At 51.2% G+C, this 18454-nt stretch overlaps 1 protein-coding gene across 1 annotated transcript; it reads left to right on the top strand.

Annotated features, from left to right (window-relative positions):
• Positions 1–357: 357 nt before the first annotated feature.
• On the top strand, positions 358–14623 carry LOC142892604 (neuroligin-3-like). The gene is made up of 3 exons (XM_076032797.1): positions 358–427; positions 662–1505; positions 13707–14623. The coding sequence occupies exons 1-3, from the start codon at positions 358–360 to the stop codon at positions 14596–14598; spliced, it is 1806 nt and encodes a 601-aa protein (XP_075888912.1). The 3' UTR covers positions 14599–14623.
• Positions 14624–18454: the final 3831 nt, after the last annotated feature.

Raw genomic sequence — 18454 nt, forward strand, 5'->3', positions numbered from 1 at the left:
GGAAATCCACCCACCGGCTTCCTGTGGAATTCACTGACAGGTTAAAGGGGGGAAGAGGGAAAAAAAAAGACTTTCAACTTCCGCTTGGCATGACTGATGCAGGGGTGCTGTGTGTGCGTGTGTGTGTGTGCGTGCGCGCGTGTACTCCACAAAAGGCGCCATCTGTCATCAGTCACTGTACGTTCCTGTTCAGCTGTACACTAACAGGGACGGAGACGTTCCAGACGTTCGGGAAAACATCAATCTGACGTTCCCACGTTTGCTGCCTCCGTCTGGGTGATGATTCCGGTCCCGCTCGGTCACTCTCTCGCTATCGCCACGGCTGCAGCTCCATTCAGGACAAGCCGGCGGGCCGAGATGGATGGCCGAGGGGAAGATGACAGAGTGCCGATCCCCCTCCTCCGTCTGTCCGTCTATCTGTCCGTCTGTGAGCGAGCCGCCTGTGCGAGCCCGAACCATCTGCACATTCATTATCGGCGCCGTGATTCCATTATTGCTCCGCGCGGCAACAAGGACTTGTTCTGTCTGGCCTTTGTTATTCTTATCGGTGGCGGCTGACAGCTCCCCTTTTAATCGCGACGGGCCCCAAAATTAAAACTATCATGTCGTATTGCACGTGGCTGAATAATACCCCCTCCCTCACCCTCCGCCTCTCCGTAAGTGATAAGCCGAGGAAATTCATCTTGCGTCCCGCTGCTGTGTCCTTGTCTCGCAGGTCTGTTCCACCGGGCCATCATCCAGAGCGGCTCTGCCCTGTCCAGCTGGGCGGTGAACTACCAGCCGGTCAAGTACACGCGTTTGCTGGCGGAGAAGGTGGGCTGCAACGTCCTGGACACCTTGGACATGGTGGACTGCCTGAGGAAGAAGAGCTCCAGGGAGCTGGTGGAGCAGGACATCCAGCCGGCCCGCTACCACGTGGCCTTCGGACCGGTCATCGACGGCGACGTCATCCCCGACGACCCCGAGATCCTGATGGAGCAGGGCGAGTTCCTCAACTACGACATCATGCTGGGGGTGAACCAGGGCGAGGGGCTGCGCTTCGTGGAGAACGTGGTGGACTCGGAGGACGGCGTGTCCGGCAACGACTTTGACTTCTCGGTGTCGGACTTCGTGGACTCGCTGTACGGCTACCCGGAGGGCAAGGACACGCTGAGGGAGACCATCAAGTTCATGTACACGGACTGGGCCGACCGGGACAACCCCGAGACCCGGCGCAAGACCCTGGTGGCGCTCTTCACCGACCACCAGTGGGTGGAGCCCTCGGTGGTGACGGCCGACCTGCACGCCCGCTACGGCTCGCCCACCTACTTCTACGCCTTCTACCACCACTGCCAGAGCCTGATGAAGCCCGCCTGGTCGGACGCGGCGCACGGGGACGAGGTGCCCTACGTCTTCGGCATACCCATGATCGGCCCCACCGACCTCTTCCCCTGCAACTTCTCCAAGAACGACGTCATGCTCAGCGCCGTGGTCATGACCTACTGGACCAACTTTGCCAAAACTGGGTGAGTAAGAAAGCCAAAAAAACACACAAACATCTGCAAACTATTTGAAATTTGATGGCCTGCGCTGAAGAAGCAAGGTTGCTTCTCGTCCCTGACGACATTGTGTTGTGTTGAATGGTGTTTTCACATTTGGTGCCCTTCGGCACTAAAGCAAAGTTAGACCTGTGAATCAGCATTTTTTGACCACTCTCAAGGGAATACAGTTTGGTTCGCGATAAGTCCATGTTGTGGTCCACTTTAACTGTGCACTGTGAACACAAAGTGATGCGCTTCACCTTTTGTCATTGTGTTTTTAGCCCTATATGCTTGCAGTAGATAAATGACGAGCATTATTCTGTTGGGAGGCTTGAAACAACAAAAAATGTATTGTTGGGTAAATATTAGCAGATGTGAAGTTGTGTGGTCGAAGGGAAGACACTTATGCACTCACACAGATATGGACTGAAGAACATATCAGACAACTTTTTACTCATAATCCATAGCAGCAAAGTTCCGAGTTGTCAAAATTGTGAATACAAAAAAGAACTGAGTCCCTTTTCTCTCGGTTCATCATCAAAGAGGACTGTATGTGAAAACAGAGTTAGCGATAACTGAAGGAGCAGTGAGGCAAGCAATAGCCGCTCCGGGTAAGTCCAGTGAGATGTCGATATGCATACTGCTTTAATTACATTTGTATAAGATAATGGCTTCCTGTTGCACCGCCAGCGTTAAGAGTTTTGTTTGTTTTTTATAGCAGAGTGGTTATTACTTATGGTGTTTGTATATTCTTTGCCTAGCACAGCTCAGCTGTGGCACTCGCAAGTAAACACAGCTAAACGGCGGCTAATGGAAGTGGACTTCCCGTGATTATGTACTCGCGCATGATCTCAACAATATTCCGCAAGCAGTTGCAACTCATTTAACAACATTAATATCCATCAGCGTCCGCGGGACACGAATTACCTCCCGTTCACGTTGATCACATCTCATTCTTTTTCACATCTTCCTCAATATTAACGCCGAAACCGCCTCCACCAAATGCTGGATTTTTCACCACTGAATATTTCTGAGGCCTTGGGGTTTGTTGAAAAACGAAATGGCTGATTAGTTGTAGGTTGCTACAAACAGAAAAAGTAAAAGAAATACACTTTTTTTCAAAGTATTTTTTCCATTGGGTTGCCAAGGCAACCAGATGTACTTGCAAATTAGTCAAAGTAATGAACACAGTCCCTTTTTAAAACTACTAAAAAAGACGTGAGTCCTATCTGAGTCCTCAGAGGGGGGAGAAAAAAAAAACAAGCCCTTGTGCGAGCAACAGAGCGGCTGCTCCTAGAAAATGAAGCTCTACAATGGATAGCAACAGGACGGTGGAAGCATTTTTCAACAAAGACATTTCTTCAGAGGTGTTTCTTTTTTTTTTTTCCCCCTTCCTGAACGTCATGTGTTCCAGCCTGAAAACCTGAGATATATCGAATGTGAGGAAGATTAAATGTTCCTCCAGAATGTGTGCTTGTGCTTTTTGTGCTCGGCTGAGTGTCGGGACTGAGTGTGTGTGTGGGTGACTGTGTTGCATGGCTGCCTGCCTTGCTGTCTACCTCCCCTGTGTGTATGTGTGTGTGTGTGTGTGTGTGTGTGTGTGCGCGCGCGCGCACGCGTGCCTCTGCGTTCCGCTAGCAACACTCTCCATGCTCTATTATACAAGAGCCATAAGACTCTGCGACGTTCGTGAAGGGGGGGGGGGGGCGAAACACATCAAACCGGTGCCCTCGACGCTATCGATTGGCTCACAGCGGGCCAAGTCGATCACTGCTGTCCTGGGCGACTCCCTGCGATTCTTGTCCCGCCCATCTCTCAAGTCCATGTGACTACTAGTAATCATATCGAACAGCTGAAATTTAATTTGACAGGGCCCCCGCGACCAGAGAGCTATTGATCCCACCCAGAATGGGACGCAGTCCGGAATCTTGTTCTGTTTTTTTTTTTTTTCTTTCTTGTCTTTCTTTATCTGCCTGTATATCAGCCGCTGTCCAATCCGACGGCCTTTTCGTTCAATCGCGCGGCCACTCTGGCCTCCGCCGCATCGCTGCATCCTTGAGCCCGCTAATGGACGAGCGGCGCTGATGGAACGATATCAGCTGGTTCCGCTCCAAAGCCAATCAGCCGCCGCCGCCGCCCCCCACCCCCCCACCCCCCCCGTGACTGACAGCCGCCGTGCATCAACACACACAAACAAGTTATCTCGCCAACAAAGACGCGTTTTTTTTACGACCGTCCCACCCCCCTTTTTCTTGTATCTTTTTTTTTTTTTTTTCTTAAGAGTAATAGCTGTCATAGGGCAAGAAGACGCGTTGAATATTTATGAGGCCCGAGACCGAGGCCTGCAGGGGCTGAATCACTCCTGACGCCCATCTTTCCACGTCAGTGAATTAGTGCCGCTGATGAAAAAAGCCCTTCCGTATCACCTGCAGTCGCGTCGTCTCAGATTCTGAGTGAACTCGGCCGTGACCCCCGGAGCCCATCCTTCGCCCCCCCCCCGGGGGCAGGCGGAAAAACAAGTCGAAATGACAAAAACAAGAAAAACTTTTTTTTTTTGGTAGAGTTCCACACGACTGCTTGATTAAGACCTGTAGGGGAGGACAGCGGGGGTGGGGGGGGGCGGGGTGTTCTGGATAGGAGGTTTTTGGCCGTATCTCTGGTAGTATCTCCACCGTGCTGTGTCACCTTGGCACCGTTCCAAGGCACAATTAGACCCCCTCGGAAAGCCGGCGGATTAGATGCCAGGATGATAGTTTGCTGTTGCCAGGTCGGTGCTTTTTTGGGGGGTTTTTTGTTTGTTTGTTTTTTGTTTTTTTTTAGTTTGTAGCTTAGCTTTTCGTGGAGGGGGAAGCGACGGGCACTTAGCATGCTACATGCTTCCTGTAGCCTGTTAAGTTCATCCTCCTCAATTAGTCCGCACCGGGGAGGGGCAGTTATGGATTCCTCCAGCAACACCACCACCACCACCCGACCCAATCTGGCTCAAGCAGACGTCCCTTTAATTAAAGCACAGCTGAATTCCCTTCGCCTTTGGTCGGGAGGTTGGAGGGGGTTGCTGGTGGGGAGGGGGCAGGGGGGGCAGCCGCTGACCGCCTCTCAGCAAAGCAAAGCAGCATCCGGCTCGGCCGTCCAGATGTTCATCATGAAGTGACCCAGATTGCACTTGCTCGCCCTCCCGCTCCTCTAAAGCGGCGGCGGCTGTGGCGTCCAGCCGCTGCGGAGCCGCCGCTGGTCAACGCCGTGTCACTGCGGCCTTCTACCCTCCCCCCTCCGCCACCCCCCAAAGCTCTTCCTGTCCGCGGCCTCTCGTGTGTCATCTTCACCGGGGCGAAATCCCCCCACCACCACCACCACCACCACCACCACCCCCCACCCTCCCTCCCTCCATCAGTGTCAGCGAAGCATGAAAGCATACACAGAGTGCATGTTGTCAAATCTTCTTAGTGCAAGTGTGTGTGTGTGTGTGTGTGTGTGTGTGTGTGTGTGTGTGTGTGTGTGCGCACGCGCCCGCACGGGCGCCCGCACATGTGTGCGGTGTGATTGTGAAAGCGTGTGTTTACACCATGATTCCGTTCTTCCCTGCGAGTTGGGAATGTTTTCAGAAGCCGAGGATTTACTCAGCTCAGAGGCTGTGTTGCTTTTTTCGTTTTTTGTTTTTTGTGTGTGTGTGTGTGTGTGTGTGTGTGTGTGCGTGCGTGTGTGATGTCTTTTTCTGTTGTTGTTGTTTTTTTTTTTTTTGCCCTTTTCTTTTTCTAACCCTGGCAACTATTGACGGGTAAAATTGTGCTTCACTTTATCGCCACAAAAAAGTGCTTTTCAACAGTTTTTCTCCCGCCCCCTAAAAACTTTTGCCACCAGGCTGTGCACTTCACCTTTTTTCCTTTTTAAAGACAAAAGCGACTGGGACGGTACGCGGGCAAACACACACACACACACACTCACACTAATGTGATGACACACACATGCTGACAACAAAAAGACTGGGAAAAGAGTTCAGAGAAGAAATAAAGCCCAGGAAAGATCAATCACTGTGTATCATTAGTGCTATAAATATGTCGGTCCATCTTGCAGGCTTTATTTATCTATTTCTGTGTGCGTGCGTGCCACATGCCACGCAGGAGTAGGTATTCAAGCCTTCCTCCTCACTCTCAATATGCAGGCGCCGCCCCATTGTTCCAGACCCAGGGGGAAAAAAGGAAGGAAAAAAAAAGGGGGGGCACAAATGTTTTACATTCACGACAAGACCTAAAATATGCGACATCGATCGCTTTGTCTTTCAAGACAATGGCTGCCAGCCTAACAAATGTAGACGGAACCAAACCGCGGTGCCGTTTTTACAGCCGGCGCTCTGATTTACAGCCCATCTTGTTGATTTTTTTTTTTTTCTCCAAATTTATTTTTCTTTTTGTCGTCGCCGTCTCGTTCGTCAGCGGAACGGCTTCCCGTTTTTTGTCCCGTCTCCTCTCGCTCGCTCGTTCTTTGTAAGCCCCGAGCTGTCGGTTAGTTGCATCACTCATCCCCCCCCCCCCGACCCGCCCAGCGACCCTTCGCCACCCGGCACCTTCCTCGGGATTATCGGCCCGATTTAGTTTTCCCGAGTACCAACCTTGCAGTCTGGTGAGTGCACGGCAAAGCAAACCCACTCTATTAAACCGGCGCTGATGGACCCTGATTGGCGCCACGAGAGAAGGTGAGGAAGCGGTGTCGCTTCTTTGAGAGGTTGGTGGACGGGTTGTTATACGATTGATCGCCGTCCCTGCTGTGTCCCGAATGTAATGAGGGGAGGACGGCGGGCATGGACGAAAAAAAAAGTGGATTTGCACGTGCACCTGTTTGTTGAGTCCATCGATCCATTTGCTTTACCCGCTTCTTCAGCTTAGGGTTGTGGAGGTTTGCTGGAGCCTATCATAGGGTGTCATAGGGCGAAGGCAGGGTGGCACCCTGGACAAGTGGCCAGCTCATCGCAGTGCCACATAGAGACAAACAAGCATTCACTCTCACACTTAGACTTTAGAGTTTCCAATTCACCTCACGTGCATGTTTTTGGAGTACGGGAGGAAGCCGGAGAACCAAGAGAGAACCCACGCAGACACAGGGAGAACATGCAAACTCCACACAGAAATGTCCGAGGTCCAGAATCAAACCCACAACCTCCTTGCTGTGAGGCGGCGGCGCTAAACCTCTGCGTCACCGTGTCGCCCGTTGGTTGAGTTGGGAAATGCCAATTAATCCGACCTCCCATTAGTCCGATGAATTGCGCATTGGTTCAACCTCCCATTACGGTTGCAGTTACAGTTACAGTTACAGTTACGGGTAGGGTAAGGGGAGGTCACGGGCCACGCTCCCGGTTGAGTCGAGTGTTGGAAATAAAATCCAGGTTTTTTAGAAGGGATATGAAATACATCCACCTTCCGGTCAAAAACAGTAGAGACTGCAAAGGTGGGCGGTTGGGGTTAGAGTGCCTGAGGTTGGGGTGTGTTTATTTTCCTGTCACTCACATCCTCGCACGAATCGATGGCGTCCATTAATGAGGAGGCGACGCCGCCCAAAGTCACGGCGCCGCGTCACTGAGCTCCCCGGGCTGCGCCGGCCGTTAGAGTCAAGGAGAGAATTGCTCAGCCAATGAGCCCCGGCAGGAGGCCGCGTGAAGGGTAAGAGGGGCACAGCCTGATGGTTTTGCTGCTCGGTGCAGACGGGGTGTGGGTGAGGGAGAGTGTGAGGGTGAGCCTCCCTCACCCACACACTCTCTTCTGCCACAAACAGGGAAGCTCGCCTGAAGGTTAAAATGCTGTCTTGAGGTGAGAAATCCAAAAATTAGCCTATTACCTGGTGTTGCGTGATAAACAGCCGCAGGGCGCTCTTCAGTCGGTTACGCAACAACGGCAGGGGGGCAATAGGTAGGTGGCGGGGAGGTTGGGGGGGGGGGGCGTCTGTGGGTTTTTTTGTTTTGGTTGTTTTTTTGTTTTTTTTTACGAAATTAGTATCGCCATTAGCACACATTTAGCTGCATCACGTGGAGAGGCCTCAACTTGGCATCCAGGGAACATCGAGCAGCGGTGGAAATATATACTTCGGGCCAGATCCACAAAAAACGACCGTTAAGCAAGGAAATTTGTTCAAATTGCAGCAAAAACACTGCGTCCCATCCACAGAACCTTTTGCGCCTTTTGCGCCACGACGCAAAGGTGGCGGAGATTACGGCCGCAAAGTCGCCACAAATTGACCACTGCGCTCCATTCTTTGTGGACCTGGCCCTTCCTCTCCTGCCTTGGGGGCACCTGAACATTTCTGGGTGATGGCCGCTCTTTGATCGTTCAAGCGTTTCGAATTACATCATGAAGAAGGGGAGAGAGAGAGAGAGAGAGAGAGAGAGAGAGAGAGAGAGAGAGGATTCATGGGAAACAGGATTATAAAAAAAAAGAACTTTCTATTTGTGCTTTCTCTCTTTAACGCCGCTTATCTACCTTCCACATCAGTGCCGGTTCCACATTGGCCTCGGAATCGGCGATAAGCACGCCAATCCCGTCTGTCACCAGAGGTGGCGCCGGAGGGCCGCTTTTCCAAGCTTGCCGGAGGCTTTTCCACACTGTCCCCTCTTCACCTCCTCACCCCCCCACGCCCCCAGCCCTGCCTCAGGGGAGCCTTGTCACCAGGCTATAACGCGTGTACCACTGCGTGACGAAGGGGTTGTGCTGCACCCGTGTGGTGGTGTCAAAGGTCAGGCGAGAGCGACGTACACAACCGACCAACACGCACACGAGAGAGTGATAGAGAGAGAGAGAGAGAGAGAGAGAGAGGGAGAGAGAGAGAGGGAGGGAGGGAGGGGAAAAAAAAATCCCAGTCAATCAAACACACAAGCTCATAAACATGCATGTGGACGGCGGGGCGGCGAGGTTAACGGGGATCAACAGATCATCGTGACAGCAGTGGACGTGGGCGGGGCCTGGGGGGGAGGGGCTGTCGTGTGGGGGGCGGGGGTTGTTTACGGCACCAACACGGCGCGGAGAGTCGGGCAGGCCGTTAAAACAGCAAGTTTTTATGGGTGTAATAATCCCAAGCGCCCGGCCACCCGGCCGCCCGCCTTCCCAGCAGGCCGCGTCCAGATTAAGTGGGGCTCCGACACGACACGGCCAGGCGGCGGCCCATCAGCTAATGGCGAGGAGCGCGTCGCGCCGCGGCCGGCGAGAGCACGTCAGCGACGTTTCAGCTTCCCGTCGACACGGCCGAGAGATTATGGGGAAGTTTCCGGAAGGCTCCTTGTGATGGGATTCAGCCCGTCGGTCGGTCGGACTGCACCATTAAAAATTTCCTCGCCAGCTGTGCGGGGGGTTTTCTCAGTGCCCCAGGTCGGAGTCGAGAACAGCGTTCCCGAGCTATTTTTCACTCCGCTTTTGTTTTGCCCGTATCGCTGAGTTTCGTGCGGCGACCGGCCTCCGCTGACTTCCCGGTGATTGCGTTATTTCACACATAAAACTAATAAGAGCGGCGGGCCCAAGCAAAGCGTCTCCGGTGGCGCGCTAATGGGGCTCAGCGCGGAGATTAAGGCATTGCGAAGAGTACAGCTCGAACAACTTGATGATAGTTGAATGCAATATTCATGCTGTTTTGTCCTCTTTTCCTTTTTTTTTTTCAACTCGGGTAGAAGGCCTGATCGTACCTGGGAGATTGCCTGTGAGGTTTCCAGCCAAAAGCGCCTGTTACTACGCGCGGAAATGAGACTCTTGTCTTGGAGTGTTTTGTGAAGATCCAATTGCCAAATTTAAAAAAATAAAGAAAAAGAAATGCTTATTTTTTTTCCCATTTACTGCTCCCTGCTTTTGTGTCTAAATTGTTCAGATGTGACTTGTTGATTTTGGAAATGCTCGTCTCTTGAGGCGTTTCCCTCCACTCAAATGACAAAATACATGCAAGAGCTGCAGAAGAATCCCCCCCCCTCCCCCACCCTTTAAACCAAGTCCCAGTTTCTCAACAGAGTCCCCAGTGTGTGAAGTGTAAAGAAATTCTGTTTGCGTATCAACTTGCAGAGGGGAATGTTTGCAGGCAGCGTCGGCTCAAAGGGAAGAAGCCGGCTAATTAGCTAGCTAACGAGCTAACAGAGCCTCATCAACATGCAATTGATATACAGAGTCTTTACAAGTGACGTTTTATCGCTGTCCTGGTGCTGCTTCAAACAATCAGTCATTCTAAAGATCATCAGATTTAACCCTTTGTTTGTTGACGAGATGCTTCATGTTTGGAAAGGGATCAAAACAAGGGGTCAGAGGGCGAAGCAGCACCTGGCTGGGCATGCCGTCCCTCTCCATGAGGAAGTTGCACTGCCTTTTGTGACATCACAAAGGGTTGATTGCCAGAAATGCGTGTTTTAGCTTGCACTTTTTGAAAAGTTCAGAGAGAAAAATACACAGGAGTTGGACCGGGCATTTCATTGGCGAGCTAGAAAGACAGATTACTGTCCGAGCACATTAACAAAGTGAATTTTGCAAAGTATGGGACGTTTGTAGCGGCTGGGCTCCCGACGTGGTCTGAGGATTATCTTGGCTTAGCAGCTTTTACTCCTTTGCATGAGGCACCGCCATTAAGTTGCCCCCGAAAACAAAGCAATAAAGTGCTTCAGTCAGAATCTTTAAAAGTCGTGCCCGTGCGCCTGGTGCAGTCGAGGTGGGGGGTGGGGGGGGTGCGCGGTGACACCCTCGCTCACAGCAGGTCCCAGATCAGCTCCGCTGACTCCACCGCCGCTCAGGGCGCCACTTCAAAGGCGGCGTGCGGCGCAAAAAGTGAAGCGGCGGCGGCGGCTGGTGGAAACTGTTCAAAGGAATGTTTACTATTGACTTTGCAACAATTACCCGGGCATGCGTGCGCGTGTGTAATTAGATAAGGCAGCCCAGTTGTTCTCTAACGCGGGCAAATCAAATTAACTAAAGATGGCGCATTGATTTCTTTGTGTTGCCTAAATTATTCATCTTCACTTTGCACTGAGTCAACCAGGCAGCCACCGGAGCTTTCCCCCACCTAAACCTCAGCGTGTTCAGGCTCCCATGCTGCCTGCACCCGCTGATTGTTTTGAGAGATTTACCCAAGTACCTTCTATCCCCCCCGACCCCAACCCCAACACACACACACACACACACACACACACACACACACACACACACACACACACACACACAAGCTCGCAAACTCACAGTTTTTCCAGCATTCAGCAATTTAGCAAATTGACCTGCGTGAAAAGGAGGATGGAGAAGCCGGGGATTCCCATTAACTCAGATTGCTCTGAGCTCCATCATTGTCATGCTCATGCATGCGTGCGTGCGTGCGTGCGTGTGTGTGTGTGTGTGTGTGTGTGTGTGTGAGAGAGAGAGAGAGAGAGATACAGTGGCGAGCTGGAGAAAATTTGCTTTGCACCGTTGCGCGGCTGCACGCTGCGAGCACGCAGGCTGCGAACCAGCGCATCTCCATCGACGTCCTGTTCTTTGGCATGTTGTGCACGAGGTGAGCTGGGGGGGTGGAGGAAAGGGGGATCAATATGACCTTACCTCCACCACCCGCTCCTTTGAAACTTGATTACTGATATTCAGCCACAAAGTCATCATCGTCCGGCTGTCAATATTCATCGGGGATCATTAGGAGCCTAATAAAAGAGGTTATTTACGGGTCCGCTCCGCTGACACGGGGGGGTCCAGAGCCGCGGCTGCAGCCGTCTCAATTTGATTCACCTCCTCCCACCACCTCCTTCTCCTCCTCCTCCTTCTCTCTCTCCCTCACCTCTCCCAGAAGCACTGACCTGAAAAAGAAAAATTGACAGGAGAGGAATGAACAGGAGGGGAGGATGGAGGGTGAGTTCTCCTGGCACGCCGTTTAATTCTCTCCTCCCGTGTTTGGGGATTTTTCAGCCCGTGCCAGGGAAAGAAAAAGAAAAAGAAAAAAAAACACCGACAACAACTACACGAACAAGACGAAGGAGAGCGAGTGCGGGAAAAAACACACACACACACACACACACACACACACACACACACACACTGCAGAAGCAGTCGTGTCCCTAACTTTTAACTCGGCTCGCTGCTGGCGTCGCAGTCAGACACGCACAGGGAGATTTCCTGACATTTAGAGAAATGTCGCGCCGACAACAGGCTTTTTCAAGCTCCTCCGCTCCGACATCGGCGACTGTGTTTTCCAGGTGGCGACGCTTCTTTCCCCAGGTTGGTTTTTCGGCGGCGGGAAGGAGGGAAAAAAACAACTCTTCAGAAACATGTTCTCGGACCCTCAGACGTTAGCATTGCGGCGGCGTGGAGGAGGAGCCGCGTGATTGTAGAGGATGGCCGTATGTTAATTTATTCAATAAATCAATGGCTTCGCCGTAATTGAAATGGTCGGCCATCTGCTGCGGGAGGGGGGGGGGGGGAGGAGGAGGAGGCAGTGGAGTAAAGGGGGGAATGGAGAAAGCGAAACAGTGAACTCTGTAGATGAAAAGAGGTACTGCAGTCTACCTAAGATGATCCTACGTTGTGTTTCAGAGGCACACAAACACACACAAACACACACAGAGTCAGAGGCGCATGTGGCTCTCCAGGTTCCTCTTAGCGTCTTGATTTATTCGGCCCGCTTTGCGAGCCCGGTAGCGCCGGATGCCGCGCGCACACTGCGGCTCGCCATCCCACAGCAATTAGTGTTGGGGCTCCACCGCCGGCGCGGGATCGTCAGCAACAAGATGCCTCCTGACGGGAGCCACAAGCCCGCTGACTTATTCATATGTGTTTACTTTTAAAAGCCTCCTCTTTCTGTTCGGGACGGGAGGAGGGGTCGGATGTGGGCGGGGTCACCAGATTTTTGGCCCAGCGACCGCTCAGCGCTGACATCTGGAACACCTGGATGGATTAATGGCGGGTTTGCCGCCGAGAATCCTCGTCACCTCTAATGATTGTGATTAGTAAATTCTCCGTGAGGAGCTTAGCTCCCCTTTTCCATGCCAAGACATAAGCTGTGACTGATAATGTTGTCGTCGTTTTTATTTCCGTCTGCGTTCACTATTTTTACGCGTTTTTGGAAAAAAAAAAAAAAAAGGAAACAGCAGGAAGGCATGAATAATGAAACAGGACCGTCAGAATCCCACCACCGCCACCTTTTTTTCTTCATGTGGCATTTGTGGCTCAGTTGGTCGAGCGTGTCGTCCAATGATTGAAGGGTTTTGGGGATTTCAATCCCGACTTCTCCAGTCTACGTGTCAAAGTGTCCTTGGGCAAGACACTGGACCCTAAATAGGCTCGCAATGGGCCCATTGGTGTGTGTGTGTGTGTGTGTGTGTGTGTGTGTGTGTGTGTGTGTGTGAATGTTGAGTGTGGGTGAGTGAGAGGCCATTGTGTTGTTATTGACATTTTGTCCAAATTGAGGTTGCAACGTGCTTGAATGATTGTTTGCCTGTCCTGTCTTGTTATTATGTTGTTTTTGTATTGTGTTGCTTCGTATTCGGAGTAGCGCGGTGGCGCAGTGGTTAGCGCTGTCGCTTCACTGCAAGAAGGTCGCACGTTCCATTCCGGGCCTGGGGCCTTTCTGTGTGGAGCTTGCATGTTCTCCCTGTGTCTGCGTGGAGAAACATGCATGTGAGGTGAATTGGGAACTGACCGTAGGTGTGTGTGTGTGTGTATGTCAGTGCGAATGGTTTGTCCAGGGTGTCACCCTGCCTTCGCCCAACGACAGCTGGGAGAGGCTCCAAGGAATTTCGTCCAATGAATAAACCTTCCTAATCGGTAACACTAGCTGCATTTCCATTCCAGTTTTTCGCCAAATAAAAGCGGTATTTCAAAAGTTTCGACAAAGTACAATTGCGATTTGCAGGTGTTTCCATTGAATGGTGTGAAGCGCCGTAATTCTCGTAAAGTTCAATTGAAGTGAACTGGTCATGTGACCCCGTACGTCACGTCCGGTGACTTGTAAATGCGAAAAAAAAGTGTTTCCATGACACTTTTGTGATGTTCCTCTATATCGATGCGTCTGAAAAACCACCTCATGAGAGCATCAAAACCTCGTAGCCATATTTGAGAGATTTTTCCGAAGTTCAGGTGTTTGGATTACCAGTTTTTCATTGCGATGTTTAGGTTTTGCGCAATTCTAGGGGTAACGGAAACGCAGCCACTAAGCGCTTCATGTAAGTTCAGTCTATTTACTCTTTTTGTCTGCGTGTCTCCGCAGCGACCCCAACAAGCCGGTCCCCCAGGACACCAAGTTCATCCACACCAAGGCCAACCGCTTCGAGGAGGTGGCCTGGTCCAAGTACAACCCGCAGGACCAGCTCTACCTGCACATCGGCCTCAAGCCGCGCGTGCGCGACCACTACCGCGCCACCAAAGTGGCCTTCTGGAAGCACCTGGTGCCGCACCTGTACAACCTGCACGACATGTTCCACTACACCTCCACCACCACCAAAGTGCCGCCGCCGGAGGCCACGCAGAACGCCGGCGCCACCAAGCGGCCCGGCGCCAAGGCCGCGTGGCCGTTCAACACCAAGCGGCCGCCCATGTCGCCGGCGTACAACAGCGAGGACAAGGAGTCGTGGGCCGACGGCGGCGGCGACGACGTGATCACGGACCCCCTGGTGGTGGAGAACCCGCGGGACTACTCCACCGAGCTGAGCGTCACCATCGCCGTGGGCGCCTCGCTGCTCTTCCTCAACGTGCTGGCCTTCGCCGCGCTCTACTACCGCAAGGACAAGCGGCGGCAGGACTCGGGCCACGGGCAGCCCAGCCCGCAGCACCCGGCCGCCGCCAACGACATCGGCCGCCACGGCCCCGAGGAGGAGATCATGTCGCTGCAGATGAGCCAGGCGGCGCACCACGAGTGCGAGGCGGGCAACAGCGGCGGCATGGGGGTCGGGGGAGGGGCGGCGCTGCGACTGGCCTCGCTGCCCGACTACACGCTGACGCTGCGGCGCTCGCCGGACGACATCCCGCTCATGACGCCCAACACCATCACCATGATCCCCAACTCGCTGGTGGGCGTCCCCAACCTGCACCCCTACAACACCTTCACCACCGGCTTCAACTCCACGGGCCTGCCGCACTCCCACTCCACCACCCGCGTATAGCTTTAAGGAGGCCACGGAGGGGGGGGGGTGGGCGGCGGAGGACGAGGAGGAGGAGGAGGAGGAGGAGGAGGATGAGCGAACGCTCGGACGGACGGACGGACGGACGGACGGAGGAGAGGATTGTGTTTTATAAATATCACAGCGGAGGGAGGGTGGGGGGAGGGGGAGGGCGGAGAAAAGGGCGCGAGCGGGATTAAAAAGACGAAGAGATTTAACGAGACTTTTACTACGAGGAGAGTGTGAGCTGAGAGCTCCTCCGTGGATGTCAAGTTTGTGCAGAGCTGCCAAAATCAAACTGCTTCCCTTCTCCCCCCCCCACGCAGGGAGGCGGCAGGGGGGAGGAGGTGGGAGGGGGAGGAGGAGGGGAAGGGGCCGCGGCTGACGGCGGGGGGTGGGGGGGGGGGTCTCTCTCTCTCTCTGCAGTGGTTTTTTCTAAAGTAATCATTTTAAAAAGCCTTTTTAAGCGGGAAAAAAAACCAGAGGAGATATCAACACTTTTTTTTCCCCTTTTGCTTGAATTCATAACAAACAGACGAAAAACAAAACAAAGAGAAGTGCTTTTTTATTTCCCATCTCCCGTCTCCCACCGGGAGACGCATCTCGAACAATGGCCTCTATACGTCAATACTCGCAAAATGTTTTTAATTGCTCTTCTGTTTTTTGTCTTTACGTTTCAATGCCTTACGAAGCGCTTTTCTTTTTTTTTCTTTTTCTGCTTTTGTTTTTTCCTCGCCATCATTTCTATTCCCTCAGACTGCGTTTCCAAGTCGCGGAGGATGTTGCAGGCTGACGAGACTCACAGATGAAAGACTGACTCCAGGATGGAAACCGAGAGGATGTGCAGATGTTGAGATTTTTAAAAGCCGCATCTCTTCTTCTTCTTCTTCTTCTTCTTCTTCTTCTTCTTCTTCTTCTTCTTCTTCTTTCTTCTGCTCTTTGCGTATCAACAAAACAGCCACGCAAAAATGGTGTTATCTTTTTTTTTGTTTGTTTGTTTTTTTTCGCTCTGGTCCGGTATAGAAATTAATTTGTCTTGGGACAGCTCTCGCTGGAGGATGAGAAGGCAGAGATAAAAAAAAAAATTAATAATAATAAATACTACGTTACTGTGATTGTTTTGTTAAGGATTTAAAAAAAAAGTGCATCTTTTTCATCCAATTTATCTGTTCTACTATCTGATATAATCTCCTCTGCAGAATGTGCGCCGACACATGCTGCTCAGAGCACCTGTGTTTGTGTGCATGTGGGTAGAAAAGACGGTTTTTGCGTTGCTTTTGCGTGCGAGGAGGCGGAGCTGAAGGAAGAGACACCGTGTCAGGACTTGCAAGCGCAAGGAGGATGAGCGAATGTGTGCGAGTGCGTGCGTGAATGTGTGTGCGTGCGCGCGCGCGTGTGTGTGCACGCACCTGTTTATTAAGTTTGTTTACAGTTTATTTTTTCTCGCTCTGGGTTTTGGTAGATGTGGGTGAGGGCTGCAGGGTTCCTTTTCCTCGTTGCTTTGGGTTCATCACCAGAAGTGTTTCTGCTGCGTCTCTGGGTGTCTTTTTCTTGCGAAATAGCACTTTTTTTTGTTTGTTTGTTTGTTTTCAGAGTTCTAAAGTTATATGTCTAATTTTTTTTTTTTTTTTTGCTTAAAGATTACGAGAACAAAAAAAATATATATTATTTTATGTGTAAGAGAAAAAAATAGCTAAAGATTCAAAACTGAACTAACTGACATGATTCCATCGACTTTGTAAGAGTTCCTCTCGGAAAAGCAGACAGTGGCCTGTTTGCGCTGAATAAACCTACATCAGTGCACACTTGTATTTCTTTGAATATATATATAAATATGGGCATACATACATATATGTATAGGGCTTCTATGAAGATATCGGTCCCACCCTGGAAAAACAACTTAAAAGTACAAAATGCAGATGAATTCTCTGTTTTCTCCCCCATCATTTGAAACATCCCGAGCCAAGACCGCTCCAGGTGTCTTTGTCAGAGCTCTATATGTATATTTATGTATAAAAATATTTAATATTTATTTATGTAAACCAGATGCATACATGCTGATTGTGCCATGTGCCAAATTAAAACTGTAAAAAGAAAAAAAAAACTAAAAGAATATAAAGTTTGACAGAACTTTTTCTTTCTCCTCTCTGGCTTGATCAAAGTTTGTCTTCTTTCCTTTTTATGGCTCTTTTTATTACATTCATTTTGAATGAGTCAAAAAAGAAATATTCTTGCAGCGAGTGCTCCCCCCTCAGGACCTTCCCTCCACCCTCCCCACCCTAACCCCCACCACCACTCCTTCTCCCTGGCTGAAAACCTTTGAGAGGAAACTGGCTAACAGCTCGGGGGCCTATCTGCACGCATAACTTCCACATTTTCCCCTGTAATTCATGCAAAGTAGCGCCGCAGCGTGGGGAGACAGCGGCGGAGATTGCCTTGATGTGCTCACACAGCGTCCCATTATGCGTCATTCGCACAGAGAAAACAGAGTTATTGATTCTCTGAGTAAAACTGACAATTTCCACCAGGCAGTCTCGACACAGCGGCGCAGTGGTTAGCGCTGCCGTCGCGCAGCAACAAGGTCATAGGTTCAATTCTGGGTCCGGGACCTTTCTGTGTGGACTCAGCATGTTCTCCCTGTGTGTGCGTGGGTTCTCTCTGGCTTCCTCCCACAGTCCAAAAACATGCATGTGAGGTGAATTTGGAACGTTAAAGGGCTGTTTACATGGAGACTGATTTTTTTGAAACCGCACATTTTTGAAAAACGCTCTTGAAAAAACGAAGCCGTATTCAAAAATAAATCCCATTAACAGGGATACGCTAGAAACGACTGAAAACAATGTAGTACCTGAGCCAGGCCTGGTGTGGCACCGCAAGTTCAATCCCTGAATGCGGAAGAAGAAGAAGAAGAAAACTTGAAGCACGCCATGTTTAAAGAAGCAGCAGCTCGCTAACAACATTAGCACCACTGAGAACAGAAAGAAAGATCGCTGGTGAAGGGACGGTGTGAATGAACGACAGAGTTGAACTTCTGCTTCGAGTTACTGCAGAACACAAACCCAGAAAAGGTCCATGTTTAAGGTTGACTGGGAGTCGTGCCAATAAAAGTTTGTTAACTTTTTTTTGTCATTTAGGTTTCCTGCCTCAATATCCCAGTCCGCTGTGCTGCCCCAAAAGAAAATCAAGAAAAAGTAAAACATTAGGTTTGCAAATCGTTTGCAAATGTGTTTATTTTCATTTTGCACACGATGCACGATCGATCCACTGACCACCGTGTGTTACTGTTAGCGGTTTGCTGTAGTGAAGGTTAATGGGAGACTGCAGGCTGATCATTAGTAGCAACAACAAGTCCGTTGCCCGACGTGGTTGTTGTTGTTGTGAGTGGTCGTCTGCACCTCACGGCCGCTCAGGTTGCAGGGCGGGGGGACGGGTTTAGAGCAGTGACATCAGCATTTCCAAAAAATGATCGGTTTCGGTGAAAACGCTGGCTTCATGTAAACGCAAAGAAACCTGTATTTGTGTAAACGGGGCCTAAAATGACAGTAGGTGTGTGTTTGTGTGCAAATGATTGTTTGTCTTTGTTTGTCTCTATGTGGTCCTGCGCTGAACTGTCACCCTGCCTTAACCCTATGACAGCTGGGAGAGGCTCCAGCAGACCCCCTGGACTCTGAGCTCAGGAACGGATGGACGGTGCCGCTGTGCCCCAACTCCGCCTCCCAGACTCTCCCCCCTCGCCAACACCTGGATGCCTATTTTTTTCACGCACGTGGACCCTGAGCGTTGTCATGGCGTTGTGTTTTTAAATGAGCTGCAGCAGCAGGAGGAGGAGGAGGAGGAAGAGTCTGGTCAGCTCATCAGC

This window comes from Nelusetta ayraudi, unplaced genomic scaffold (assembly GCF_046127955.1).
Source record: "Nelusetta ayraudi isolate G7.1 ecotype Tasmania unplaced genomic scaffold, CSIRO-AGI_Nayr_v1 ptg000039l, whole genome shotgun sequence".
In the NCBI taxonomy this organism is placed as follows: domain Eukaryota; kingdom Metazoa; phylum Chordata; class Actinopteri; order Tetraodontiformes; family Monacanthidae; genus Nelusetta; species Nelusetta ayraudi.

Excerpts from the sequence above, each read along its gene's own strand:
- LOC142892604 (XM_076032797.1), top strand. The coding sequence starts at position 358 with ATGGATGGCCGAGGGGAAGATGACAGAGTGCCGATCCCCCTCCTCCGT. Across the intron at positions 428-661 it reads GTCCGTCTATCTGTCCGTCT|TGATAAGCCGAGGAAATTCA; the intron begins GTGAGCGAGCCG and ends CCTCTCCGTAAG. Across the intron at positions 1,506-13,706 it reads ACCAACTTTGCCAAAACTGG|CGACCCCAACAAGCCGGTCC; the intron begins GTGAGTAAGAAA and ends GTGTCTCCGCAG.